This window comes from Plecotus auritus (genome assembly GCF_963455305.1).
Source record: "Plecotus auritus genome assembly, chromosome: 7".
In the NCBI taxonomy this organism is placed as follows: domain Eukaryota; kingdom Metazoa; phylum Chordata; class Mammalia; order Chiroptera; family Vespertilionidae; genus Plecotus; species Plecotus auritus.
In genome coordinates this window covers 54,159,080-54,186,240 of record NC_137774.1, presented here as the reverse complement: position 1 = coordinate 54,186,240, position 27,161 = coordinate 54,159,080, and the positions used below count along the sequence as shown (strand labels likewise).

General features: G+C 49.5%; 2 protein-coding genes across 4 annotated transcripts in view; one reads left to right on the top strand and one right to left on the bottom strand.

Moving 5' to 3' along the window:
* The window catches only part of EPN2 (epsin 2), an 85,734-nt gene that overhangs the window by 50,878 nt on the left and 7,695 nt on the right, over positions 1-27,161 (top strand). For all 3 annotated transcript variants that reach the window (XM_080680388.1, XM_080680387.1, XM_080680386.1), the window contains 3 exons: positions 12,539-12,651; positions 13,640-13,732; positions 14,631-14,802. In XM_080680388.1, the coding sequence (XP_080536514.1) occupies positions 12,539-12,651; positions 13,640-13,732; positions 14,631-14,802 (378 nt within the window). The remainder of the gene's footprint in view (positions 1-12,538; positions 12,652-13,639; positions 13,733-14,630; positions 14,803-27,161) is intronic.
* Positions 21,178-27,161, bottom strand: part of B9D1 (B9 domain containing 1) — a 32,595-nt gene continuing 26,611 nt past the window's right edge. Inside the window, exons 6-7 of the mRNA XM_080680389.1 lie at positions 22,155-22,433; positions 21,178-21,507 (exon numbers count right to left, since the gene is read on the bottom strand). Of these exons, the coding sequence (XP_080536515.1) occupies positions 21,483-21,507; positions 22,155-22,433 (304 nt within the window). The 3' untranslated portion in view covers positions 21,178-21,482. The remainder of the gene's footprint in view (positions 21,508-22,154; positions 22,434-27,161) is intronic.

Genomic DNA, 27,161 nt, shown 5'->3' with positions numbered 1-27,161 from the left:
GCGCATTGACTGAGGCTCCTAGTGCTGACTGCTAGTGGGAGGCTCAGTCCCCCTGTCCGCAGATAACACCCTTCAGATGAGATCCTGGGGCCTCCTTCTCCAGTGCTAACTGGTAGCGGTGGGAAGCATCTGAAATAAAAAAACTGCCAGTTTTTCCATTATCTAAGGGATGCATGTTCATTTATGATAGTGTAGAAAATGCAAGAAGTATCCCATAATCTTATTATACAAAGACAGCTGTTCACATGTTAATGTATTTCCTCCTGGACTTTTTATGTTGTTGTTAATCCTCACCCAAGGATATTTTTCCCATTGATTTTTAGAGTGGAAGGCAGGGAGAGAGAGAATCATCAATGTGAGAGAGACACATCAATTGGTTGCCTCCCGCATGCACCCTGACTGGAACCTGCAACTGAGGTACATGCCCTTGACTGGGAATCAAACCGAAGACTCTTCAGTGTTCAGTCTGATGGTCTCACCCAGCCGTGGGCAAACTACGGCCCGCGGGCCGGATCCGGACCGTTCGGCTGTTCTATCCGACCCGCAGAGCCAAAAGAGCAGAGGGTTCTCTTGCTCTCCCCTCCGTTCCTTTACTTTGAATTTATATTAGTTCACACAAACACTCCATCCATGCTTTTGTTCCGGCCCTCCGGTCCAGTTTAAGGACCCATTGTGGCCCTCGAGTCAAAAAGTTTGCCCACTCCTGCTCTAACTACTGAAAACACTGTCCAGAGCTGGACTTATTATTTGTTTTTTTTTTTTAGCATTTTCTTTTTCAGGGTTGCAGTTACAGTGTAGATCAAGCATGTCAAACTCAAAGGCTAACACAGGCCAAATAAGCAAGATTTAAGTGTATGTTGGCCACAAAAAAACAAAAGCTTCAGTTTTCATGGAAATGTAGGTTTATTTTGATAGAGACATGCTGAATACAAAGGGCTGAAATAAATGTCATCGTTAACATAAAATAATAGAACATTTTAATAAAAATTAATATTTTTTCTTGAACCTTAACTTATCAGACACTGAATAACTGCACAAATTAATAAGTGTAACGCAAATAAACCTATTTTTCTTGTTCTCCGAAAGTGAAATATTTCCAGTTGTGTGCACCAAACAAGCCAGTTCAAGACTAATGATGTGGCCATCGGCTACTAAAATATTTGCTGCTAGTATTAGTGGAGAGAAATGGTGCGCTTGTGCATAAGGTACATAAGGGAAATGAATGCAACATGATTATAGTAATTAGCGAACATGGTAGTTCGTTTTTAATAATTATGTATATCAGGGTATTGTAAAAATTAAGTTACAAATATATATTAAAATGTTTCCTACATACCGTTATATTGACTGGGCCACAAAAATAGTCATTGTGGGCCACATGCGGGCTGCAAGTTTGACATGCTTGGTATAGATCAGGGGTGGGCAAACTTTTTGACTCGAGGGCCACAATGGGTTCTTAAACTGGACCGGAGGGCCGGAACAAAAGCATGGATGGAGTGTTTGTGTGAAGTAATATAAATTCAAAGTAAACATCATTACATAAAAGGGTATGGTCTTTTTTTTTTTATTTCAATAGTTTTATTCATTTCAAACATTTTTACAAGAAGAATGTAAACACTAATTATTATAATTTGAAACTTCAAAAAATGGAGGAATCAGCACAATAACATACCTTATATTGAAGATGGCAAAGGCAAAATAAAATTGCCTAACAAAGGAAAGGTACAAAAGCCTTTCAAATTAAACTTAAATATAATAAAATAATTTAAAACTAAAACAAATAGAAAAGAACAAAATGTGTAAACAGTAAATTAAACATTTTCTTTAGTGCAACTTCCAAATTATGCCCGGGACGTAGATGTAGATGGCAATGTAGACTGGGTTGAAAGGTTTTTGGTCTTTAAAACATCAACTTCAGTGGGAACAGTGTTGTTGGTCTCCTTTTGAGCTAATGCTCTGATACTGTGCTCTCCAGGGGCGTGTCTCCCTACATCACCACGATAACGTGTCTACGCATTCCCAGGGTGATGTTGGGGGACGCGTCCGCGGCCATTACAAGGAGCCTCTGGAAGATTGAGAGGTTGTTCCTTCTACTGAATGGGCGGATATAAATCCGCCCACTCAGAAGAAGGAGCTGCGGCCGTGTTTCCCGACGTTGCCACGTTAACACTGATGCTGGTGAAGGAGTGGAGGGGAGAGGAAGAGAACCCTCCACTCTTTCGGCTCCGTGGGCCGGATAGAACAGCCGAACGGGCCGGATCCGGCCCGCGGGCCGTAGTTTGCCCACGGCTGGTATAGATGCAACTTTATCTCTGCTTTTTGTCTCACAGCATTATAACAGATGCATTCTCTCATTTCTCCGCAGTTCTGTAAACGTTTTAACAGCTGTACTCAGCATTCCACTGGGTGAAGCTTCCTAAGTCATCCTCACCTGGGGGCCAGGCACTCACAGTCACAGCGGACAGCCCTACCATTTTCAGTGCCGAGGTCCTGCTGCCTGGACTGGGAGCATGGGCAGTCTAAGCCCCGGCTGTGGGGTTTTGTCGTGGTCATCATCTGTGGGCAAAGCAACCAGGTTCTTAACCTGGGGAGGAATGGAAGTTCAGATCAAGACACACATCCCCCAAAGGCAGTTGTACTAACAAATCTGACCACAGGTCTGATGAGGGTGCCATGAGAACAAAATGGATGTAATGTTTTGTATTATGCAGATAACAAAACAACAGTATTGTACAAGTGTCATTCATAGCCATGTGACATTTTCAGAGCACATTTTTCAAAATGTTTGTTCATTTGCTCATTTTGTAGGTCCCTGAGTGCAGGGCTGGTGCTGAGCAGTGGGGCTCAGTCGGCTGCTAAGGCCTGGCCCTTGGTGAGCTTCCCGTTCGGCAGAGGCAGACATACTGATGTTGCGCCAAGTGTAGCACTGGGAGGGGCTGAGCGGGGGTTCAGAGCTCCTGTGACTATTGAGCTGCTCTAATCCTGTACACGGTGGGACAGGGCGAGGGCAGGCCACAGCGGACACTGCCATGGCCATAGGGGTGGCCTTCAGCTCACTGCTTACCACCGGATTCCCATGAGAAATAACACAATTATGCAGTCTGATTTCCCCCCACTTTTCTGTGTGCATTTTCTAGGTTGCTTTACACTTCTTTTTAAAGGTTAAACGTTAGGTTACTAACTTCTACAAGTTTAAGGCTTTTAATCTGTAAAACGGGGTTAAGGATAGTACTCCCTCCTGGGTTATGGTGAAAATTACATGTGCTAACATGACACTGCACACACCACCTTGCACAGAGTGGGCTCCATACACAGAGCAGTCATCGCCATTGTTCTGATCAGCGTTGTGTTTAGGTTCTCATTGGTGTAAATGGCGCTGTGGTAAATGTCTTCATGCAGAAAGTGTGCTTTTCTAACTCGGTCTTGGACTGTGTTTTCAATGTAGAATTCCCAGAAGTGAGTTGAGATTAATGGGAAAGTGTATTGTCATTCTATCTCTTACAACATTGCAAATGCTTCCCACATCTTGTGCCCATTTGGAGGCCCGCAGCCGTGGATGGCATGCTCATGCTGAGCCCCACTGTAATTCTTTTTAAGGTCATTATTAATGTACTGGAAATTGCTATCAGAACACTTATTTTAAAAGTGAGTTTTCAGTTTATAAGTATTACTCCAAGACAGAGATTTCCAACCTTTTTCATTGCATGGCACATAAACCAATTACTAAAATTCTGTGGCATACCAGAAAAATATATTCTTTGCTGATCTGACAAAAGAGGATGTATAATTTGTTGTTGTTGTTAATCCACACCCAAGAATATTTTTTTCATTGATTTTAGATAGAGTAGAAGTAGGGAGATAGAGATGGATGCAAGAGAGACACATCCATTGGTTACCCTCTGACCTGGGCCAGGAATTAAACCTGCAACCCAGGTATGTACTCTTGACTGGGAATCAAATCCGAGACCTTTTGGTGCTCGGACTGACGCTCTAACCACTGACCAACAACAGACAGGGGTAGTAGGTATACTTTTGATTCATTCACACCAGGGGACTATTGCTGTGTTGGTGGTTGTCACTTTTTTCCTTGATAGTCTAAGGCAGTGGTCGGCAAACCGTGGCTCGCGAGCCATATGCGGCTCTTTGGCCCCTTGAGTGTGGCTCTTCCACAAAATACCACGGCCTAGGCGAGTCTATTTTGAAGAAGTGGCGTTAGAAGAAGTTTAAGTTTAAAAAATTTGGCTCTCAAAAGAAATTTCAATCATTGTACTGTTGATATTTGGCTCTGTTGACTAATGAGTTTGCCGACCACTGGTCTAAGGGAAAAGAAGTCAGGTATTGCATGTTAAGTATTTCTTTGTTGAAATTCATGCCTTGCCCTGTGCCTCCTCACAAATTTGAGTGCCAGTGTTCAGAGCCCCCACCTTCCCCACCTCCCTCCTCCACTCCCACCTGGAGAGCTGTGGTGATTCCCAGTTCCACCCAAAGAGCAGCTTTCACGGGGTAAAGCGATAGGAGCCATGGGGACCCTTGGAGAAGCAGCAGTGAGGAGAGTGGCTCCATGTTTTGGACAAGCCCCCCTTCCACACCCCTTGCCCCCCCCCCCCCACACACACACACAGGTTGGTGGTCTTGGGATGCAGCCCAAGGAGAGAGCTTAGCCTCGCTCTTTGTTTCAGATGGAGGTGGGCTGTGACTCCTGCAGACAAGTAAAACGACTGCCTTTTATTCATGCGCTCCGCGCTCCCCCTCCCCCCCCGCGCTCTCCTTCCCCCCATGGCTCTGGCTCTGCTTTCTTCCTCCCTGGGTTTCAGCTTCTGTGTCTGCAACCAGAGGTGGCAGCACCAATATGGTGAGAGTATGTGAGGTGTGTCTTTGGAAGTCACAGCCACTGTTTCACGGGGACTAAACTTGGAAATAAACTGACACGTGTTTGAACTCTGCTCTGTGCCTGGAACAAGGCTGCATGGCTCCTACCATCTTGAGGAGCTGGCTGCACCGCCAGCAGGTCCGCCAGCAGGTCCGTAGTGCAGAATGCTTAAGTACCAGTGGTGAGGGGCAGGCGAGGCCCGGAGGGACCCACGGAGCAGATGCCCCCTGTGTGCTCGCCAAACTCTTGGTGCCCAGGGGTGGGTGAGGGCATCTGTGGCGAGTGAAGCCCGTAGGAGCCCCTGCCCTGTGGAGCATTCTGGTGGCACAGTTGGGGAAGGCTTGCTAGATAGATGACAGCATTGGAGCTGACACATGAGGAGAATGGACAGTCCCAAGGCAGAAGGAGCTAGGGGACTCAGAACTGAATGTAGGCTGCTATGACAGGTGCCCAGGGGCAGGATGCACTCATGAGCAGGGCCAGGCCAGTAAAGAGCCAGGGGTGGGGGTCCATTCCCTGCTTGGTGAAGATGCCTGTGTGCAGGGAGGTGGTGGGGCACTGAGATGTGCCCTGGGCAGGTTTTGACTGGTAGCTTCCCAGGGATGCTGCAATGAAGTGCAAACCCGGTGGCTTTAGGTTGTCCACCCTTCTGGAGCCAACACTGGTCTGCAGCCGTGCTCCCTCAGAAACCGTAGGGGAGGCTCGGTCCTGGCCTTTCCCAGTTCCTGGTGGCGGCCGGCCGGCCCTGGCGCCTTGGCTAGCAGTTGCAGTGCTCTAGTCCCCATCCCCGTCAGGTGCGCTTCTTGTGCATCTGCGCCTGTGTCTCTTCTCTTGTAAGATCACCAGTCCTATTGGATCAGGGCCCACCCTGCTTCAGTGTGGCCTCATCTTACCGAATTACATCTGCAACAACATTTCCAAATACGGCTCCATGCTGAGGTGCTGAGGTGAGGTCTTCAACATGTCGTCCGGGGGGCCAGTGCTGATGGCCCTGGTCAGAAGAAAGCACTGCAGGTGCTGAGTTCACTCGCACAGCTGAGGTCACAGCTGCCCCTGTTGGCGAGGAAGCGGGGAGCTTTGCTGCTGAAGGTCATCGTGAGCCAGGCCTCTGACTAGATGGTCAGCAATATCTCCAGGTATCAGAACCTCAGTTAATCAGAACCTGGCCCCTTTTCAGCTCCTGCAAAGCTGCAGTCCTGGCCTGAGAGCCCACATTGCATCACTGGACTGGTCCTGTTGCATCACTGCTCTGCATAGACCTTCCCAAAGCCTCCAGGGGCCTCTGGAATGACCAAGGCTCTTCCATCTGACCCCTGGGGCACCTTCTGCCCATACCAGCCTCAGAGCCCTCCACCCCCTGAGCGAAACTCCCACCTGCTCTATGTCTGGCCTCTGCTCCCCCCACCTCTGCTCCAATATCTCATGTCAGAACGACTCCCTGACCTCTGAACACAGAAGCCTCCTCTGTCCTGGCACTCCCTCCCCCTCGTCACTTAGGTGGGCATCTCTGTGCTGGAATGCATACTTGCTCCGGAGAGTGGGGCCTTTGCCCAGGCTGAGCTTGCGTGGAAAGGACTGTGGTCTCTGAGCCCCAAAGGTTGCTAGGAGCAAGCGCGAGACCTGGCTTTAAGACTTGGCTTTGAGTTCTGCCAGCTGTGAGAGTCATTTAACCTTTTTGGATCCTGTGGGAAGGGTTGCTAATAAAGAGCAAGATCTTCAGGGTCAGACTTTCTCTCACTGGCTAGGTGACCTTGGGCAAGTTCCTCACCTCAATCCCTCAGCCGTGGTCTATAAGTTAGGGGGTTTGGGAGCTGTATCCCCTCCTAGACTGAGGGTTCTTTGAGATGCTAGTAAGTATTGTATGGGTGAGGCGTTGGACTAAGTGCTTGCTTGTCACATATTAACTCATTTAATCCTCACTGCCACCCTAGGAGGCTTGCAGATGAGAAAACTGAGGCACAGAGAATTACCTGCCTAGACCAAGGTCACATATTGAGAAGTGGCAGAGCCCAGATCCGAGCCCAGGTGTTTGGGCTTGCCCTCCACATTGGGCTGCCTCTCAAGTTGAAAACACTCTGCCTAGGTCAGCCCGAGGCAAGACACACACACACACACACACACACACACACACACACACACACACACACACGGCATTACACACACAAGGAATGGACGAGGTTCCCTGCGGGTACATGCCAGAAAGGCGCACCCACACATCCACACATGGAGCATGCATTAGAAAGCTTTTCTGGGTGGAATCACAAGAAAATGTCAAGAGTTGTTTCCTCTGGAAAAGGAGTGGCTCTCGCTTTCTTTGGTGCCGAGTGTTTAAGAAGTTCTCCCCAGCAGCACTTCAGCATGCCTCCTGAAAGTGAGCCGTTGCCACCTAACAAAGTCATCCAATACTGCATACACAGTTTTGCCAGCTGTCCTGAAAGTGTCTTCCAGCTGTTCTATCTAACCCTAGACCAGTGGTCGGCAAACTCATTAGTCAACAGAGCCAAATATCAACAGTACAACGATTGAAATTTCTTTTGAGAGCCAAATTTTTTAAACTTAAACTTCTTCTAATGCCACTTCAAAATAGACTCGCCCAGGCCGTGGTATTTTGTGGAAGAGCCACACTCAAGGGGCCAAAGAGCCACTGCCCTAGACCATCCAGGACCACGTGCTGCATCTGCTTGTCCTGTCCCTTTAGTCGCATTGCAGCGAATTCCCTTTTTCTCTTGACCCTACTATACAGGGGACCCGGCAGTTGCCTTGCAGCGTCCCTGGGTCGGGGTTGGTTCATGCGCTGCCTTGTGCAGTGCTTGGCTCAGTTCTCATTCTACACATCTGTGAACTGGGAAACAGATCCAGGGTCTGGATTGGAATCAAGTTAGAGGTGTTGCCAGGAGCATCATGGGTGGTGGGATGATGTCATCTGACGGGCAGGGGTTGCTATAGCATCAGGTGCCTTTGGTTTGTCCCTCTGTTGTACAGTCAGACCTCCCTGGCAGCCTGAGAGTGAGCTGGGTGATGGTACTTTGCTACACTTCTCATCTTGTGCCTCTTGGGCCTTCCCCCGTGGATTTATATCTTTTTTCTCTTTTCATTCTACCTGGGGCAATCTGAACTTACTTTCTCGTAATTTGCCTCATTAAACTAAAAGTAGCCTTTCCTGCTCCTCCCTGTGAAGTGGTAGTGCGGGCCTGGAGCTTCTCCCAGGGGGAGCGGATGTAGAAGCCTCCGCTCAGGCCCAGCCGAGGGCAGGGTGTCCTCAGCACCGAGGGTACTGGCACAGGAAATGGCCTGTACAACTGCAGGAAGGTGCTGCCCGTGGGGGAAGACTGCACGGGCACTTCGCTGCCGTTTAGTCATGAGGAAGGAACTTAGCTGGACTGGGAACGGTCGCTGGTGGCAGATGCTGGCCCTGGGCTCGGTGTGGGCTCCCAACCCCTCCCTCAAAGGACCACAGCAGCAGAAAGAGCAGGTGGAGACCACAGCTTATGTTCCCATGAAGGCCTGGGCCACCACACCCTACCCATTTATGGTTCTACTAAGTGAGATAGGAGTGCCCAAAAGAGCTCTGGTCCCCAGGGTCTGGTGATTGTGGGGTGGGACAGCGAGCAGTGCCGGGCCAGGTACATCCTCCAGGGAGAGCCCGCTGTGTCAGAGGCACTGCTGACCCTTCCACAAGCCCCACTGGTCTCCATTTCACAAAGAGGAAGGAGCCCAGAGAGGTCAGGCCGTGTGGGGGTGGTCTCACTGCTAGTGAATAGTGGTGACAGGATTCGAACCCTGGTGAGCTGAGGGGCACAGGGCCATGAGTGGTGGCAGCAGTGCTTGAGCCCAGTGAGGTCTTCTTGGGACCCTGAGGCCTGGCAAAATGTGTGTCCAGCTTCCATTGGGGACACATGGACTTGAGCCCCTCGGCCTGCAGAGACCCACATGCCTGAGAACTTTACCCGAGTCATGCTGTCACCTCAAAGAGCCACTTGACAGTCAAGTCACGTCCCACTGTGTGTGTTCCCATCCATCAGCATGTGTGATTGTAGAAGCTGCAATCTTTCTAGGAAAATTGCAAAACCTAGCGATGAGAAGAAGCAGCTTTCTGTTTTTCTCTTACCTTGACTGCTTTGCTTTCTTCCTTCAAAATGACCCCAACCTGACCAGCTGAAGCGTCTCTATTAGGACATCTTCTGGTCTCTGTTTGGGGAGCATGTTTGGGCACAAGGGCCTTCCTGCAGCACAGGGTCCGCAGGCCTCGGGAGGGGGAGGAGTGAGGGCCGGAGGTCCTTGTCTCCTGCACTGGGGGCCTCTGCGCCTGTGCTTTCAGGGGAATGTTGGGCTTTTCCAGCTCTCGGGCCCACTTCTCCCCTCAGGCTTTCCTAGGCAAGGCACCAGACTGGGAAGGACAAAAGTGAGGCCTGTGTTTATAACTCTCTGGCTTTGAGCTCTTCCAGGTGGGATCTTAGCGGCAGAACAAGGGCGATGGTGTGCTCGCGCTCCTGCCATGATTCAGTAACTGATGGCAAGTGCTGTTCTCCTTCCATAGACGCTGGCTGAGCAAGCACTTGGCTCACCCAAGAGTGGGCAGTTCTCGGGCACTTGTTTTTCCCACTGGTCCCTGTGAGTTGTGGACCTTAAGATCCTCAGAGTAGCCAAAACCGGTTTGGCTCAGTGGATAGAGCGTCAGCCTGCGGACTGAAAGGTCCCGGGTTCGATTCCGGTCAAGGGCATGTAACTTGGTTGCGGGCACATCCCCAGTAGGAGGTGTGCAAGAGGCAGCTGATCGATGTTTCTCTCTCATCGATGTTTCTGACTATCTATCCTTCTTCCTTCCTCTCTGTAAAAAATCAATAAAATAAAAATAAAATAAAATAAAAAAAAAGATCCTCAGAGTAGGCCCAGGGCCACACTCAGGTAGTCAGAAGGGTCCATTCAGGCCCATCTCACAACCATGTCTGTGTTCACAGTCATGTGCACGGCACAGAGGACCTTTGTGGGGCCGAGATGCTGTCACTAAAGCAAAAACATCTCTGTTGGAATCCTCCTCATAGCTGAGACCTCTTTGTGAGCTCAGCTGATGCTCAGTGCTAGTGGCTGTGAATTCTGCCACCTGCGGAACTGAGAGCTTGTGCCTCCATTCATAAAAGCCACAGCATTTAGGGGAATACCCTTTGTCTTTAATTTCCACATTGATGTGGGAAGCTATTTCCGTGGTGGCGGCTGTGCATCGTTCTAACATCGTCACTCTGGGTAGATAAAGCAGGTGCATTTGCATTTGAAGCCAGCCTGGCCTCGCAGATGTGCTGAAAGGCGCTGAGGACAGGGAGGGAGGCGCATTGCTCTTGGAGGTCACTGTTTGGAGCCCTAGCCCATTCATCCCGTGCTGAGTCGGGCCTGTGGCGCTGCTGCCAAGGCTGCTTTCCCTGCCAAGATGGGGCTGTGCTCTGAGCACTTTTTGGGATATGAGGTAGGATATGAGGTCGTCTTTTTTCACTCATCATTTCCATTTGGTAGTAAATGAAGGGTGTCAGATGCACTGTGTTGGTTTCAAATGGAGCGTTTTGTGAAGCAAGCCTGAAAGATTCTTTATCAGGAAAGAGGCTGGGAACGGGCAGTCTGAATGGTTGGTGGTCTGGACAGAAGAGCTGCATTCAGTCCAGTAGAGTCTTCCAGAACTCTCTCCCAGACACCTCCGGAACTGTCCCCCACAAGCGCCCCCCAAAGCATCTGGCTCTGTTTCTACCATTTGGATGTAAACGGCTCTGCTTCCAGAGCACAATAAAGCCCTGACGCAAGTACTGGGATGGGCTAAGTGATGTTTAGAGCAAAATATGTACTTTTGTTTTGATATGTTATTAAGAAGTCAAATTATTAAGATGGACTTGAGGACATTTGGATGCCATCTAGCTTTATTTCTAAAGAAATACTTTGTAAAATATTGTGGTGATGCACTAGGCGGGGATTTGACTTGATTTAATCTAGAAGAATATCTTTTTTTATAATGGCAGCATTTTTTGGATGGTTCTTTGGTTAATAATAAATCATAGAAAACACCATTGAATTGTTCTGAATGAAATCTTGCCGAAGTATGTTTTATGTGTTTTTTTCTTAATTGTGTGACAAAGCAATGCCACTTAGAGTCTCCTAGCCTGCACTACGCCAGCCTGTGCCCGGAGCAACCCCGGCCTCACCTAGTTCTTCTGTGGATTCCTCCACGACCCCAGCTGTACCCAGCCCTCTTCTCCTGTTTAATGCACTGCGGCCAGAACCCAGCCATCTAGAAACCTCATCTGTCAGAAATCATTCCCCACCTCTTACTTTCTCCCAGAGGCAGGTCCTAAGCGCTGAGTTAAGATTAGAGATTTAGGCAAAAGCAGGATTTTGGTGAGTCCTGATGATTGGGTTTGTTAGAGTGGACACAAGGAAAGAAGGAGCAAACTAATACACAGTTAAAGCATTTTCAAGCAGTTACCATCAGCCATGAAGTTGAGTTCTCTACCTCTGTCTGTCCTTCCATGTGCACGCAGCATCTATCCACTCAATGGCTGTTTATTTGCCAGCTGCTCTGTCAACCTTGTTAGTAGATGTAATAGTGAGAAGGCTGGCCTGGGGCTTCCCCAAGTAGTGTGTCTTCTGGCATTTACCTACCAAAGTGCAGGATGGGGGCGGTGCCATGAGAGGAGGTGCTGACCCAGCCCCATCGGGAGGGCTGCCCTGGAAGCCCTGGCACCAGGAAGCTGAGCTCTGAGACCTGAGGGGGAGTAGGGTGGGCTGAGGAACCGCATGCACGGAGGCCCAGAGAGAGGACAGGTGCAGAACCGTCTATGACAGGGGTTCCAATCCTCTCTCAGATGGCAGACCTCCCTTGGAGAATTTCAGAGGAGTGTGGATCCTGTCCTGGGGGAGGGCAGAGATGGCCGCGCACTTAGCCACATGCTCCCAGAGCTTTATATCTAATTTCTGGAGCCACTGAGACTCCCTGACACACAGACACCCTGAGAGCCCTGAGAGCCCCATCATGGTTTATTTACAGGGATGCTAGCCTCACTTAACGCTTCTTTCCTTGGGCTTTGTCACACCAGCCTAGAAGCTGTCTCATCCCTTCAGTAAAAGCTGTCTTTCTAGGAGCTGCTTACAGGAGTTTAAAGGAGCATATGCTTGTATTTTTTCAAGTCAGTGTACAGTTTCACTTAAAAAAACGCACACAAGTTTTCAGGGTTACTGCAGAAATGTTTAGCTGTCATTGTCCATGACCCTTAAAGCCATGAGCTACAAAGGGAGATGCTCATGCTGGGTGTGTCTCAGTGGCGCTCTGGTCCATAGGTGCCCTGCATTTGTTTGATGCTCTTTGATGCAGTTTTTCAGGAGCTATACTCTCCATCTTTTATAAAACGAGTTCCACTCTGAAGCAGGGCAGCTCTGCACTGCAGGCTGAGGGGCGGATCCTTGGGGGCCTGAGGGCTGGGCGTGTGCCTGAAGCATCTTCTTTCGGTTGACACCATATGGCAGTTGTGAAACAACATTTGACATTACTTGATTTAAACCTTGAAATGTTCGCAAACCTTTCAATCCCCACATTGCTGGGGTATTGCCAGACCTGTGGGTGTGAGGTGGGAACGGACTGTGATTTGCCTGGGTACCTACTGAGCATGAACCTGTGCTTTGCCTTTCCCACAGCCACTTCCCCTCGGGTGTCCTCCGAGCTGGAGCAGGCCCGGCCCCAGACTAGCGGAGAAGAGGAACTGCAGCTGCAGCTGGCGCTTGCCATGAGCAGAGAAGTAGCTGAGCAGGTTGTGCCCAGGCTCACTGTGTGCTGCCCTGTGCTGGGGGGCAGGAACCCCAGGGAGGACAAACACCTGCCCTGTCCCCATGCTCTGCAAATGACTTGTGTTGCCACCTGTGTGTTCTTTCACCTCCTGCCCCCAGTCAGGGCGGTGTCCTACGCAAAGTTACATTTAGGAAAGGTCTTCAGGGAAGGAAGGCTTTGCCAAGGGACAAACCAGTCAAAAGTGCTTCCCAGAAACCCTTTTGCCAACATGGCCAAGCCTCACGGCTCACTCTGCACAAGCTGAGTGTCCATGGCTTCCTTGACGCTGGTGTGTGGGCTCACCACCGGCTTAGCCCTGGGGAGTCTGGTGAGATGAACCAGCAGCATCTGAACACAGGAAAAATACTACAGACAGTTAGATGGAAGTACAGGTGCATCCTCTGGGCCCGTTTTAGTTCATAGCATGCCTATGATTTGTTATATTTATAATAAAACGTAATGGATTTATTTACTAATATTTAATCATTATGTAAAAGCTAGGCTGACCCAGTCTTTTGCATATGGTGGCTATAATGAATCATTTTTGTTAGAAAGCATAGAAAATAAACAGTCATTTCTGGAGGAATGCACAGCAGGAGGGGGACAATATGTGATTTTCCTCTTGAATTCTTTTCTGGGTTGTCGGATTTTCTACTTTTATAAGCTGACCTTTTGCTGCTATATTTGGAATTATAAAGCCATTTTCATTTTGATAAAAAACATTTGAGAATTAGTATTCCCTTTTCCCAATTTGTGGTGCCTGTGCCCCACTCTCCCTGGGACCCCACGGCGGGTGTGGGGGTGAGCAGGGAGTCACAGAAGAGTCACTGTGTCCTGCAAGTTGTTTCCGAGTCCTCTTTTGAAATAGCACATGATACAATCTTGCGTTTCCTGGTTCTGGCCCGGTTGCTTTGTTCTGTAGAGTGATGTCATTGCAGTTACCCCAGCTTCAAGTTCATTGTCCTCTCCAGGAAGAGCGCCTCCGGCGGGGTGATGATCTCAGACTGCAGATGGCCCTGGAAGAAAGCCGGAGAGACACAGTTAAAGTTCCAAAAAAGCAGGAGGTGAGTGCTTCGCTAGAAGGTGAGCGCGTGGAGACTGCCCCGCAGTAGTTGCTAAAGGGCCCAACCCACCAACAGTGCAGTGCGTGTGCCCTGTGGAGCTCTCCCACGGGCAGCTTCTCTTCATTCTGCAAGTAGTCCTAAGGCCTGGAATGAGCAAGAGCGAGGTGAGGATGGAATTGACAATATGTTTTGGCCTCCTGAGACCACCCAAGAGAAATGGGCATGGACAAGGGGACTAGTTGCCTAGGTTCCCATTCCCCGTGCTAGTTTGTATGTACCTCAGTCCCCGCTGTGAAATAGCAGGTAGTAGAGCCCACCTCATGCAGTGATGGTGGCCGTTGGTTACGTAAGCTAAATGTCAGGTGCTTTGGAACCATTTCCTGGCACAGGGTCAGCCCTCGTAGTGCTGGTCTTCCTTGCTGTCATCATTTCTATGCCAGGCTTCTTGCTTCGTATCTCAAGGTGACCAGGACATGGCTCTGCTCCCAACAAGCTCATCATCCAGCCAGGATTCAGCCCCTCCAACCACAGGGCCAGGGGCTCCAATGGCCACCTATATCACAGTCCCAAAAGCATCCCTGGCAGCTAGGGAACAAGGTGGTGTGGTGTGCGTTCTGGAAAGAGGAGGAAGCCTGGGGTCATGCAGGAAAGCCCTAGGACTATCTGAAAGTGGGCAGGTCATTAGGCACATAGTAAATAGCTCAGTGTGGCTATGGTAATGCTGGGGGCAGAGGGACATGGGCAGGGCAGGACATGGGGCTGCTCAATACCAAGGCTTCTCGCCCTTCAAGAGGGACTCTACTCTAGTAAGAAGCACAGGCAATATTTATGGCTGACAGGTGGATGTTTGCTGGACTGTAGCAAAGTAAAACTTGTTCCCTTCTCTTTTTTTCAAAAGCTCAGCTCCTACCCACAGCAGACCACTCTGTTGGATTTAATGGACGCCCTCCCCAGCTCAGGCCCTGCTGCCCAGCAAGCTGAGCCCTGGGGCCCGTCAGCCTCAACTAACCAGACCAACCCCTGGGGTGGGCCCGCAGCCCCAGCCAGCACTTCGAATCCCTGGCCATGCGGTAAAGATTCCCTTGTCTGTCTCCTGCATGCTTGTTGAATGGGTGAGGGCAGCAGGGCAGAGCTGCTTGCTCTCTCTCATCTGGCAGAGGTGGGGTTAGTCTGGCCCCTGGTGGGGACCCAGGCTGCTGCTCTCCTCCTGAGGACTTTAGTGCCGCACGCTCTTGCATTCTACTTTGAATGGTTTCTGCTTTGGTGGAGGGAAAGTAGCCTTCCTCTCTGCTTCCCACGTGCATGTGAAATGGTTTGTCCCACTCTCTCAGCCTCAGAATTGCACCCAGCACCCAGGTTAACAAACTGTAATATACAGCATGAAATGTGGAAATCAAGTTGCTATGATGTACTTACATGACTGCTAATGAAAAGGGGATACATTTGCTGTAATTGTTCTTACTAGTTAATACAATAGTAAATCAGTTTACTAGGCTACCTGAACATTTTGAAGTTCTGTTTAATGCCAAATGTAAGAGAACTTGTAAGAAGAGCTCTGAAATCTGAATGTAGCATGATTGGTTTAATGTGGGTGGAGATCTTGGGCACATAGTAAATATGTGGATCGCTGGGCACACGGCTTGACCAGCAGGCAATGGCTTCCCACCCCACCTGCACTCTGGGACGGGCAGCAGCACTTCACTCTGGGTGCTCTGGGCCCCGCAGGCCATGGTGGTCTGTGGTTTTCTGCCTAGGAACTTTGAATTGTGTATTTTGTGGCAACTTGCATGTATCTGTTGGAATCTCTGTTTCCCCAACTAGAACCATCTTTTGTATTCAGCTGGGTTCCCTGGATGCTTGCTGAAGTGTACCAAATGCCAGGCTCCATCCTGTCATGCAGGGGCCCAGACACAACCAAGGTTCCGGTCAGGTGTGGGCTGGGCCTTGGTGGCAGTGGAGAACTCAGGCAGTGGAGGGCAGGGCTGAGCTCAGGAGATGGGGCTTATCAGGAGTTGGGGTGGGGGGTGAGGCAGGCCTGTTGGAGGAATCTTCAAGGGAGAGCAGGAGTGGCCAGGCCGGGAAGAGGCACGAGTGTTCCCAGCAGAAGGCTCGCTGTAAGGGGCAGGAGGGCATGCAGTGGTGTAGCTGGTATAGGCATGGGGGCCTTCCTGGTGTACGTTGGGCAGCAGGGGGGTGAGGTGGGGGTGGGGAGAATGAGGGCTGGAAAGCGGGGATGGTGGCCTCCTGGTTACTCAGGGCCTGGCAGCTCTGCCAAGTGCTTGGACGTGTCCAGAAGACAGTGTTGGCACCAGGTGTCCTTGGGTGAGGTTGTTGGCTTCAGGGACTTAGACAGAGCCCCACCCTCCCTGGCAGGAGCCCTCTGGGCCTTGGGACAAACCCTAGGCCAAATGGTCCACAGTTCCTGCTCACTGATGGCCAGCACCAAGGCTGCCAGGAGCTGGGTTTGTGTGGTCCATGGTCATGTGCGGTGCCCCAGCCTATGGTGGACTGTCTTCCCTGAGTGCGCATGGGCAGTGAAGGCGGGTCTGCTGGAGGTGCCCACTCGGCACTGCCTGTGGGGACAGCAGTGGTGTTGGCCACCCTAAGTTATGGATAAGGACATTCTTCAGGAAAGACTTGTCAGTCCCTTTCAGAATGATAACTGATCATTGAACAAATGGGCGGTCTTCTCCGGAGGAGCCTGGGAGAGGAAGGCAACTGAATTATGCTGAGTCAGCGGCTGATTCTGGGGCAGGGCTTGGGGGCCGGGTGATGGGACGGAGACCGCTTTCCCTTCTACCCTGTTTCTACTGTTTGTGTTACCTGGTTGGAAGCAGTAGAATAAATATTTTGTAAATGAACAAGTTTGCCCAGCCCTTCCTTTGGCTGGTGGACAGGGCTATGTCCTGGAACTGAATGATTGAGCCAGGGATGTAACCCTCACGGGGAACTGGGGAGTCTCCTGTTGTGGGGCAGGACCATCTCTGGCAGTTGGGGTTCTCACACTGCAGGCAGCATAGACAGGATGACCAGAGGTGGGTGCAGTTGGGGAAAGGCAGCTGGTGCCCAGAGGCAGATGTTTGCTCTTCCAATTCACTTTTAATCAAGATAGAATTCATATAGCATAAGATTCACTATTTTAACCATTGAAAGTGGGCAGTTCCGTGGTTCTTAACCACTCATCAGCATTGATTGCAGGGCATTTCTGTCAGCCTGTCCCTTTCAGCAGTCCCTCCCTGTAACCCCTCCCCCAGCCGTCTCTGGATTTGCCCATTCTGGACATTTCATATGTGTAATGGAATCACACATGTGGCCCTTGTGACTGGTTTCTTTCACTTCAAGTGTTTTCGAAGTTCACCCACATACTAGCATGTATCCCTACTGCATTCCTTTTTATGGCTGAATAATACTCCATTTTATAGATAATACCACATTTTGTTTAGCCATTTAGCAGTAGATGGATATTTGGGTCACTTTCACTTTGGGGCTGTTATGAATCTAATTTTTAAAAGAAACGATTAAAACCTGCATTTTTGAAATATATTAATATTTAAACGTTGACAGTGTTTGGGGCTAATCAAAATATATCTGCAGGTACCCACAGGTGGTTCATAGACTGCCATCTGTCTTTTTCTGCTTCCTGATCCAGGGCTCTCTCTTTGGTTCTGATATATTTGGCATTTTCCCAGGGACTTGAGAGAAAACAGGCCACTAAAGGCTAGAGAGGCTCTTCATGTTGTGGGATCACACAGCAAGTTAGAGGCAGGCCCTGTGCTCTGATCCTCGGTGCTCGAGTCGTCACATGGTCCTAGACTGCTGCAAGGCCTTCGAGTCGTCACATGGTCCTAGACTGCTGCAAGGCCTTCTGTGGGGGCAGGTCCTGGGAGAGCCATCTCAGCCTCCAGCACTGGCAGTGACTGGATGAACATGCTCGCTGGTCTGCTTCCTCTTTTCTCTGGGCACTTAGGTTTAATGTGGTTGGGTCATAGTGTATATACAATTGTATGTATGTGTGTACATATATAATATATATGTATAAAGGGAGAGAGAGAGAGAGAGAGAGAGAGAGAGAGAGAGAGAGAGAGATTGAGGTTTCCATTTGTACCACATGATGAGCATTTCCAGGCATGTGCACACCCTACACAGCGTGGCTCCAGGGGACCGTGCCAGGCTAGACCCCGTTGGACAGGGGGTGGCTTTGCACTCTCAGTACTCCACTCCCATGGCGCTGCAGGAGAGTCTGATGCCAGCTACCGAGTTCCCCCGAGCATGGGAGCAGCCCCCTGACCTTCATCTCCCAAGACACAGCCCCGAGTGCCGTGTGGTGTCAGGTTCATGGATTAGTCTCTAGTAAAGTCTGCTGGTGTGTGTTTTCAGGGCCGCCCCAGTGCCCTGAACATCCTCATAAATTAGAAAGAGTAAAGGGTCTTTTTCAGACATTGTTAGTTGCACCCTCTGGATGAAAGAAACACTGTTTTGAAAGCCTCTGTTTGTAGCAAGCCCTGCCATTCCCATTTCTTCCCAAGTAGCGTGGGGCAGCTTGGCCTTGGGAGGAAATTCTAAGGACTGAGAGGAGGAAACGAGCCTGCTAGGTCAGCGGGCACTTCCCCCACCGTCCAAAACAAAGCAGCCCGCCTGGCATGAGGCGGACGCACACCTGTGACTCGGGCCCTGCTGGCTCTGGCAGGTGGTGCTGCTGGCTTCTCGGTGACGCCCTCCGAGGGGGCTTAGCTCTTTCTATGACTTCCTCCTGGTACACATGAATATTAATGTGCAAGGCTGTGGCCGCGGGACCCGTGAAAGGGCTCTCAGAGAAGCCGGCCGGACGCTGCTTGATCTTTCCGCCCTTGGTTCATCCCCCTTTCCTTGCATTCATGGACTTTTCCCAGCATTTATTTATCGGGTATGTGGAGACCCGGGCCTCTGGAGGACATGGAGGGCAGAGCACACAGCTGCCTCGCTGTGAATCCCTGTGCCTCCATGGGGAAGGCATTGCTGTCAGCAAAACCTCACGGGGACTGTGCCCCTGCTGCCCACTCTCTCAGCCTAGGTTTTTGGAGGGTGGCGGAAACATGGTCTGAGCCCAGGTTAGCTGAGGAACGTGTGGTGCTGCAGTGCGCGGCCTCCTGTGCCTCCTGCAGGCACCTGGTGGAGTGGAGAGTTGGCGTCGGGTCCTGGACGCACCTAGGCTTAAGCAGCTTATCCTCGGTCATCTGGCTGATGTGGTGTCAGCAGGGTTTGAACTGAACTCGTCTTTCATTTCCCATCCAAAGCTCTGCGCTGTGACCACCTCTGTCCTGTGCGTGGCTTCCCCTCAGGCCCAGCTTGTGGGCTGCAGCACAGGGCAGCATATAGGATGCTGACTTTTCAAGTTCTTGGCCATGCTGTTGTTTCAGCAGATTCTAAAGGGGAGCAGAGCCCATGGAAGCTAACTGGAGGTGTCAGAAAAGGCTCTTGATTCCAGGGCGGGGCGCCTGGGGGGACCTTGCCTGAGAGCCAGGATAATGGTTCTCAGCAGAAGCCTGTCTGGAGAGCGTTTACCCAGCTTCACAGGTCAGAGTGTTGGTATAGAGAGAGCCCTTCCAGAAAAGTTGCGATACTTCATAGTAACCCATAGTGACAGGAGTTTAGCAGTTTGGGGGGAAAGTAGTGTTTTCAGGTCCTTGTGGCCCAAGAGTAGGCCCGGGAGTGAAGCAGGCCTTAGCTTCTGGTGTCTTGCACATGCAGCTTGTGAGTCGCTGCGGGCTTGCCCGTCTTAGGTCAGGAGGGCACGCCCGGCCCAGGGCTAGTGGGTGGTGAAGGAGAGCGCCCAGGTTTGCCTGCTTGGGGCAGCCTGGGTTCCCTAAATGCCTGGTCCTTACTTTGTATTGTATCTTGCTGTCTGCCTAGCAAACGCTTGTTTATTCTTGAAAACATGCTCAGATGTTCCAGCTTGGGCAGCCCTACCTCACCCCATCCCGTGACTCATCTGTGTGCTGCCGTGACTCATCTGTGTCTTCTCTCAGAGGAAGGCCTGGGCCTGGGCCTGGTGAATGCTCTCCAGGTGTTGCTCAGAAAGCTTGAGGAGACTCCACGGATCACCTGTCTGTGGGAGGCAAGGCTGGACCCCATAGATGTCCCTCCATTCCGGCCTGTATGTCCAAGCTGGGCCATCACACAGTGGGCCTCACGTCCGAGGAGGGCGTGACCCACAGCGTGAGTGCTCCAGGAGCTCAGTGGTTCTCCTGCATCCAGGCTCCCATTCCAATCACCTGGGCAACTTCTAAAAATCCAAGTGCCCGGGCCTGCCCCAGAATCTGGAGGCAGTGAGGTAGGGTGGGGAGGGGAGGGAACAGCACTAGTATGTTACTAAAATCCCCCAGGAGAGTCCCCAGATGAAAAGCTCTGGGCTGGTGCTCCAGTTGCATGGTGAGTGAAGTCCCACTAAATCTACGGTATTGGAGCGTTTCTTGTGCAGACTGTCAGAGCTCAGGAGCAGCCCTGACCTGTATGTGTTCCCAGCACCTGAATCATACATTTACCTGCAACTCTAGAGGTGCCACTGACCCCAGTGTTCAAAGCTGCCTCTCTGGAGAGGGTAGATAGACTGCAGCCATGAGGGTCTGTGGTTGCCTTCATTGGTTCCCATCAGTCCCCAGGAGTTACTGAGCTTTTTCTGTGTGTCAGGCTCAGGGAAGCAGATGGGCAGAGCAGACCAGACCTGCTCCCAGGAACTCACGCTGTAGCTGAGGAGACAGGCAGATTCTCACAGGAGCCAGGGCAGGGGATGCATAGTCCTGTGAGGGGCTCTGGTCTGGGTTTAGACAGGAAAGTAAGCGTACCCTGTGACAGGATGACGTGGAGGCTGTACAGTGGAAACCGTGCCTTCCCAGCAGGTCCCATGTGTGCACACATATGTGCACTCATACATGCACACACAACACATATCCTCACACGCATGTACACACGCATGTACACGGAGTGAGCTGGGATGCAGTCTGGTCTGGACGCTGTCCTGTAAGCCGTTCAGCAGGATTCAGTGCTCAGATGATCACCAGGACTCCGGTCTCCCCTCCCTCCAGCCTCAGAGCTTGAGGTCCTGCTGTCTTAGGTGCCCGCCTCCTGTCCCCAGGTCATAGCCCGGGGGTGGGGAGGGTGTCTCTGCGGCTCCTGTACTCTTCTAGGGTTTGCGGTGAGGGTTGGGGCTGGGAGACTTTGCAGATGGACTGTAGTTTGTGAAAAGCCTCCCCTGTTGCCAGGGCAGGGTTAGGCATTCAAATGGACTGGGAGTGGGCCGGGGGAACCCTCCTGAGGAGAGTGGGCGAGCCCTGCAGGAGGGGATGGTGCTGGAGAGGACTGGAGAGTGCCTCCTGATGGAGGGGAAGGAGGAAGGACGGCAGCTCTGTCTGCAAGGGGGTGCGGGCCACGCAGCAGGGTCCCTCTGACAGAGCTTGTTCAGTTCTTACTGCCGTGGGGGAGCGAGGGGAGGTGGAGGTAGAGGGTGTGTCGATTCCTCTGGCTGCCTCCAGGCCGGGTCTTCCTGTGGGCTACGCGCTGGGTTCTCCCTGTGTCATCGCAGGGTCTCTGAAGACACTTCCCATCTCTGTGACTTGCAGTCCAGCTGTCCCTGATGCAGCTGCCACCACATCACTTCCTCCAGTCAAGATGGAGACCAAGGCCTGTGAGGCTGTGATTCCAGCTGGGACCAGGTCCTGTGTCCTGATAGGCCTTTGGTGCACCCAGCGGAGTGGCCTGGGGAGAGCGGGCTCAGTCACAGAGCTTGTTCTGCAGAGGGGCTGGGAGACAAGGAGGGGCTTCTGGAGGCTGTGGGTTTGGGGCAGCGGCAGGAGAAGCCCTAAGTTCACACAGGAGTTGACAGGCCCGGAGTAAAGGACAGGCACGCGTGCCCAAGGGGTGGTGGGAATGAAGCTTGCAGGTGTTTTTCCAGCTCGCAAGCTGGGAAGTAGTGAGAGCAGTGCACTCCTGCCCTCCCTCAGCTGCTCTGGGGCAAACATAGTGATGGGCTGCGTGGTAAGTGCTCTAAAGGAAGCCGAGTGGAGAACCAGGGAAGAAGGGAAAGGTGGAGGGACTCGGGTCAGAGGCGGCAGCTGGTGAGTGTGCCCTTCGGTGTGTTTGGGAACTGTAGGGAGGTCAATGTGGCTGGAAGCGTGGAGGCAGAGTGAAGATATCTAACACATCTGTGTGAGTTCCAGAAAAGTTAATATTTGAAAAGATTATGACAAGGGCTTTTTAAGGTGCTACTTCTCAGATCTGGGAAGCCTAGTAAATCATAAGCAGGGCGTGGGCCGGGGGAACCAGAGAAAGAGGACATCTTAAATGAACCCAAAGGAATGGCAGCCGGACAACTGCTGACCTCCCAGGGACAACAGGGCCCGAGGACAGCGGGCTGAGCTCGCTGGGTGCTGAAGGAACGCTCTGTCACCTGGAATTCCATTCCAGCAACGTCTTCTTTCCTCCAAGAAGTCTATATTCCGTCAAGGTTTCCTTCAGCAGTGACGGCGATAGTAGCCTTCCGAGTAACAGAGCGAAGACAGCCTGCTGCCAGCACTTCTGCCGAGGCAGTGGTGAGGGCTGTTTGTCAGGTGCAGGACAGAAAGCAGTGGGAACAGGCCTTGAGGAGGGCATGGAAACCTCAGAAATGGCAATCATGTGGAAGGACCTTTTTATTTTATTTATTTTTAAATCCTCACCAGAGGACATGCTGAGGGGGAGAGAGAAGGAGAAACATCGGTCGGTTGCCTCCTGCACACCCCCTACTGGAGATCAAGCCCCAAACCCGGACATGTGCCCTGACTGGGAATCTTACCAACTGAGCCACACTGGCCAGATGTGGGAGAATAGTTTTAAAGAATATAAGAAAACATGAGCAGCATGATTCCTGAGCCTGTGAACTTGAAGAATACACATTATTTTCAGTTACATCTTTGCCTAACATGAATACTAACAAAAATTGATCATGGACTAGGCAAAGATGCTAGCTTCCACAAATTTCAGAAAATTGGGATTACATAGGATATATTTTCTGACCATAATACATTCAAGTTAAAAGTCATAACAAAAAGATAACTAGAAAAACTCCATACACTTGACATTTTAAAACATTTCTAAATTCTTGAGTCAAAGAAGAAAATATGAAAATCAGAAATATTTAGAACCAAATAATATAAATACTTTCATATCAGAATTTGTGGGACAACTGAAGCAATAGTACAAGGGAAATTTACAGCTTAAGGTGTTTACATTCATCAAGAAGAAAGGCACAAGATTAATGAGGTGACATTAGGGGTAGAATAGCATTACACCCAAATCAGTAGGAGGAATGAAATAGGATAAGTACAGAAATGAATTAGCGCACCAACTAATAATACCCACGAAGGCGGAAGTTGGTGATTGGAAAGAGTAGTAAAATGGACAAACCTCTGAGTATTGTAACAGCAGAGGGAAGGCACAGGCAGTGTGGGGGAGGACACAACAGAAACTGCCACGATTCGGAACAGAGTAGAGGCTGTGTAATCAGCTCTGCCTTCAGTCTGAAAATTTAGACGCCGTGGGTGTTAGCCCTTCGTACACCATAAGCGTGTTTGGACGCAAGCTGCGGACCTTCCCCACACGCCACTAAATTTAATTCTCAACTAAAAATGCTAGAGAGATAAAGTTATTTTTCTCTAAACTAATTATGTCTGAATTTTGGCACCAGCACCAAATCGTCATAGCTGCATCTATAGCTGCAAACCTCGCATATCAACTCTGGTCTCCCAGTTCTAAAATCAGACTTGTTAGTGACATCTCTGGGTTTATAAAGAAAATTATGGTAACTTAAATTCGTAAACATTCCAGCGCATCTGGAAGAAATGGGGATGGTTTCCGTTTTGGACGTGTGGCAGTTAACTAAAGACTACTTAGCACAGTTGACTGAAGAAAACCTATAAATAGGGATAATGCTATAGTCATTAAAGAAGTTGAATCAGTGCCCTGGCTGGTGTTTCTCAGTGGTTAGAGTGTCGACCCACACACCAAAGGGTCATGGGTCCGATTCTTGGTCAAGGGCATGTACTTGGGCAGCAGGTTTGTTACCCGGCCCCTTTGAGGCGCCAGTGGGAGGCAATCAATAGATGTTTCTGTCTCTCAAAATCAATGGCAAAAATACCCTTGGGTAAGGATTAACAAAAAGGAAATTGAATCAGTTACTTTAAAATTCCTCTCAAATCTACCCAAAGGGGTTTACTAGCAAGTTCTAACATCATTCAAGAAACAATTCCACTTTTATACACAGTCCTTCAGAGGATAGGAAAATAGGGAGTATTCCTACTCATTTGATGAGGCTAACATAACCTTAACACCACACCAGACAAAAGACATGTGAGAATAGACATGTCAGGCCAGTCCCACTGATGAATATAGATGCAAAAATTATAAGCAAAGAAACAGTAGCGAAACCAACATGAGAAAAATATAAAAATGATAGAGCACATCATGAAAACTTGGTTTTCAAGGACCAGGTCATTAGAAAATGTATTAATGTATATGCACCATTTTAATAGACCCAAAGAGAAAAATCATGTGATCATCTTAACAGAGTCAAGAACAGGTTGACAAAATTCATCGGCTAGCTCTGGCCATGTGGCTCAGAAGATTGAGTGTCATCCTGTGCACCAAAAGGTCACTGGTTCGATTCCTGGTCCCTCCTCAGGGTGTGTATGGGAGGCAACCACTTGATGTTTCTGTCTCTCCCTCCCTTCCTCTCACTCTAAAATCAACTTTAAAAATAAATAAGAATTACATTTTTTTAAAAATTCATCAGCTATTCATTGCAAAAATGCTAGCCAACTTGGAATGATGGGGAACTTGCATAAGGGCTTCTAAAAGGAAGAAAAACTATTGCAGTTGGTACCTCTTTTTATTATTATTGGTTTTTAGAGAGAGAGGAGTGGGGAGAGAAACATTGATCAGTTGCCTCCCAAACATGCCCTTACAGGGATTGAACCTGCAACACTTGGTGTGAGACGATGCTCCAACAAACTGAGCCACCCGGCCAGGTCCAGATGGTACCGTTTAATAGTAAAATGTTGGAAGTTGATCCTGTGAGAGATAGATAAGGCTACTATCTGCCTTCCAGGTTTATATTGGGACTGGAGGTCCCAGCCAATGCAGTAAGACAGGAAAACGAAATAAAAAATATAAGGATTAGAAAGACTAAACTGTTGTCATTTGTAAGTTACATGATCATGTACATGGAATATAAAAACATTTCTACAGATGAGTTTACTAGAATTAAGAGTTATTAGAGCCCTGGCCAGGTTGGCTCAGTGGATAGAGTGTCGGCCTGTGGACGGAAGGGTCCCAGGTTCGATTTCGGTCAAGGATGCATGCCTGGGTTGTGGGCTCGGTCCAACATGCAGGGAGCAGCCAATCGATGATTCCCTCTCATCATTGATGTTTCTACCTCTCTTCCTCTCCCTCTCTGAAGTCAATGAAAATATATTTTTTTAAAAGTTATTAGAATTATAAAAATAAGGATGAATTTCAGTGTTAGAATTAAGAGTAGCAAGATTTCGGGATAAAAAATCAGTATACAAAATTAAATTGTTTTCTGCATAACAAAAAATAAATAGAAAATGAAAATTTAAAAATATACCAGTCCCTAGGAATAAATTTTACAAGAGTTGTATAAATCCCTCGTGGAAATAAAGGATAAAATTTTTAAAAGATTTCATTTTACTGAAAGATATTAAAGAAGACTTAAGTAAATGGGAGATATTGTGTGATTTTTGTTTGGAAGACTTGCTATTAGTAACAGTTTTCCTCAAATTGATCTGAGATTCAATGCAATTCTCAAAATTTCAACAAGGTTTTAATTTTTTTAACCTGGCAAGATGATTTAAAAATGAGTGTGAAAGAGTAAGGGACCAGAAATGACCAAGATACTCCTGGAGAACAGGGCCAGAGTTGGGATTTGCTGTACCACATGTCAAGGTCTGTTATCAAAATAATATCTGTGAGGATAATCCAGAAAATACAACGATGGAGACAGAAATGGTTCAGTGGAAGAGAACGGAGCTCAGGAATGAGTCCATGAAGCCTCCTCGCCTTGGGACAGAGGAGGCGCTGTGCGAGTTCACCTTTCATGTAGGAAAGCAGGAGCCACATGCAAAGCCAGTTACCAACGCCGCAGATGTGAAACATGGAAGGAACTGGAAACCCTTCCAACGTTAGTACAGAAGAGCTTTGAGGCCCCAGGGTAGGGAAGAGTTTCTGAATGTCAGGAAAAGCACAAACGAAAATACTGACGGTTCTGCTGCATTCCGGGGAAGAGCTCGTCTGCTCATGTGCTCACTCGCCTTAAGGAGAGGGAAGGTGAGGGTATTTGCAACACAAGGAAGAGACACAGTATTTAGGACATGGAAAGCATGTCGGGTCAGAGAAAAGGCGGCTCAAGGAAGGTGATGGTGGCTGGGATGGCCAGTCTTTTTAGGAGAGGAGAGCAGTGGGGGTGGCAGCTGGCATTGCCCGGTGACGGGGACAGTGGACACGGGCACAGTGGGGGTGGCAGCTGGCATTGCTTGGTGACAGGGACAGTGCATACAGGCACCTGGGGTGGAACAAGGACAAAGCAGTGCAGTAGCCAGGCCAGACCAGTGCCCTCCACAGACTGCTCATTGTGGCCTTTTCTGGAGTGACAGACACACTCGGCCACACCTCACACAGATGACTCCCAAATAAAACACAGAGTCAACACAGCCTGTCACAAGGACTGTATCCTCGCTGATGGGGGTGAAAGTGCCACTGGGGAGGCACTTTCTGGTCCCTGAAAAGCAGCAGTGGTTCTTAAACATTCCTGTGATGCTCCACTGGAGGAAAGGAGATACATGTGTATGTGTGTGTACATGTGCCAAAATGTGTGTATACATGTATCTACACATACCTGAATGTGCATGTACACGTAGCTGCATGCACCTGAATGTGTGTACATGTGTACATGTATGCTATTTACATGTACCCAACTATGTGTGTCTACACATACCTGAATTATGAGTGTGCACATGTACACATGTACCTGAATGGGTATGCATACTCACATTTATATGTACCCAAATGTGTGTACACATGTATCTACACGTACCCCAGTGTGTGTGCACACACACATATTTATCTACACATACTCAAATGTGTGTACACATACTAGTATCTACACGTATTCTGTGTGTACATGTAGACAGACGTGTGTCTACATGTACCCCCATGTGTGCGCGCATATCTACATGTACCCAAATGTGTGTGTACACGTGTCTACACATACCCAAATGTGTGTGCATATGTATCTACATGTGCCTAAATTTGTGTATACAGGTACACATGTACCCAAAATGGAGACTCACGCAACAGGATTGACTCTTACATTAGTTTGCGCAAGTGTTTTCTGTCCTGTCCT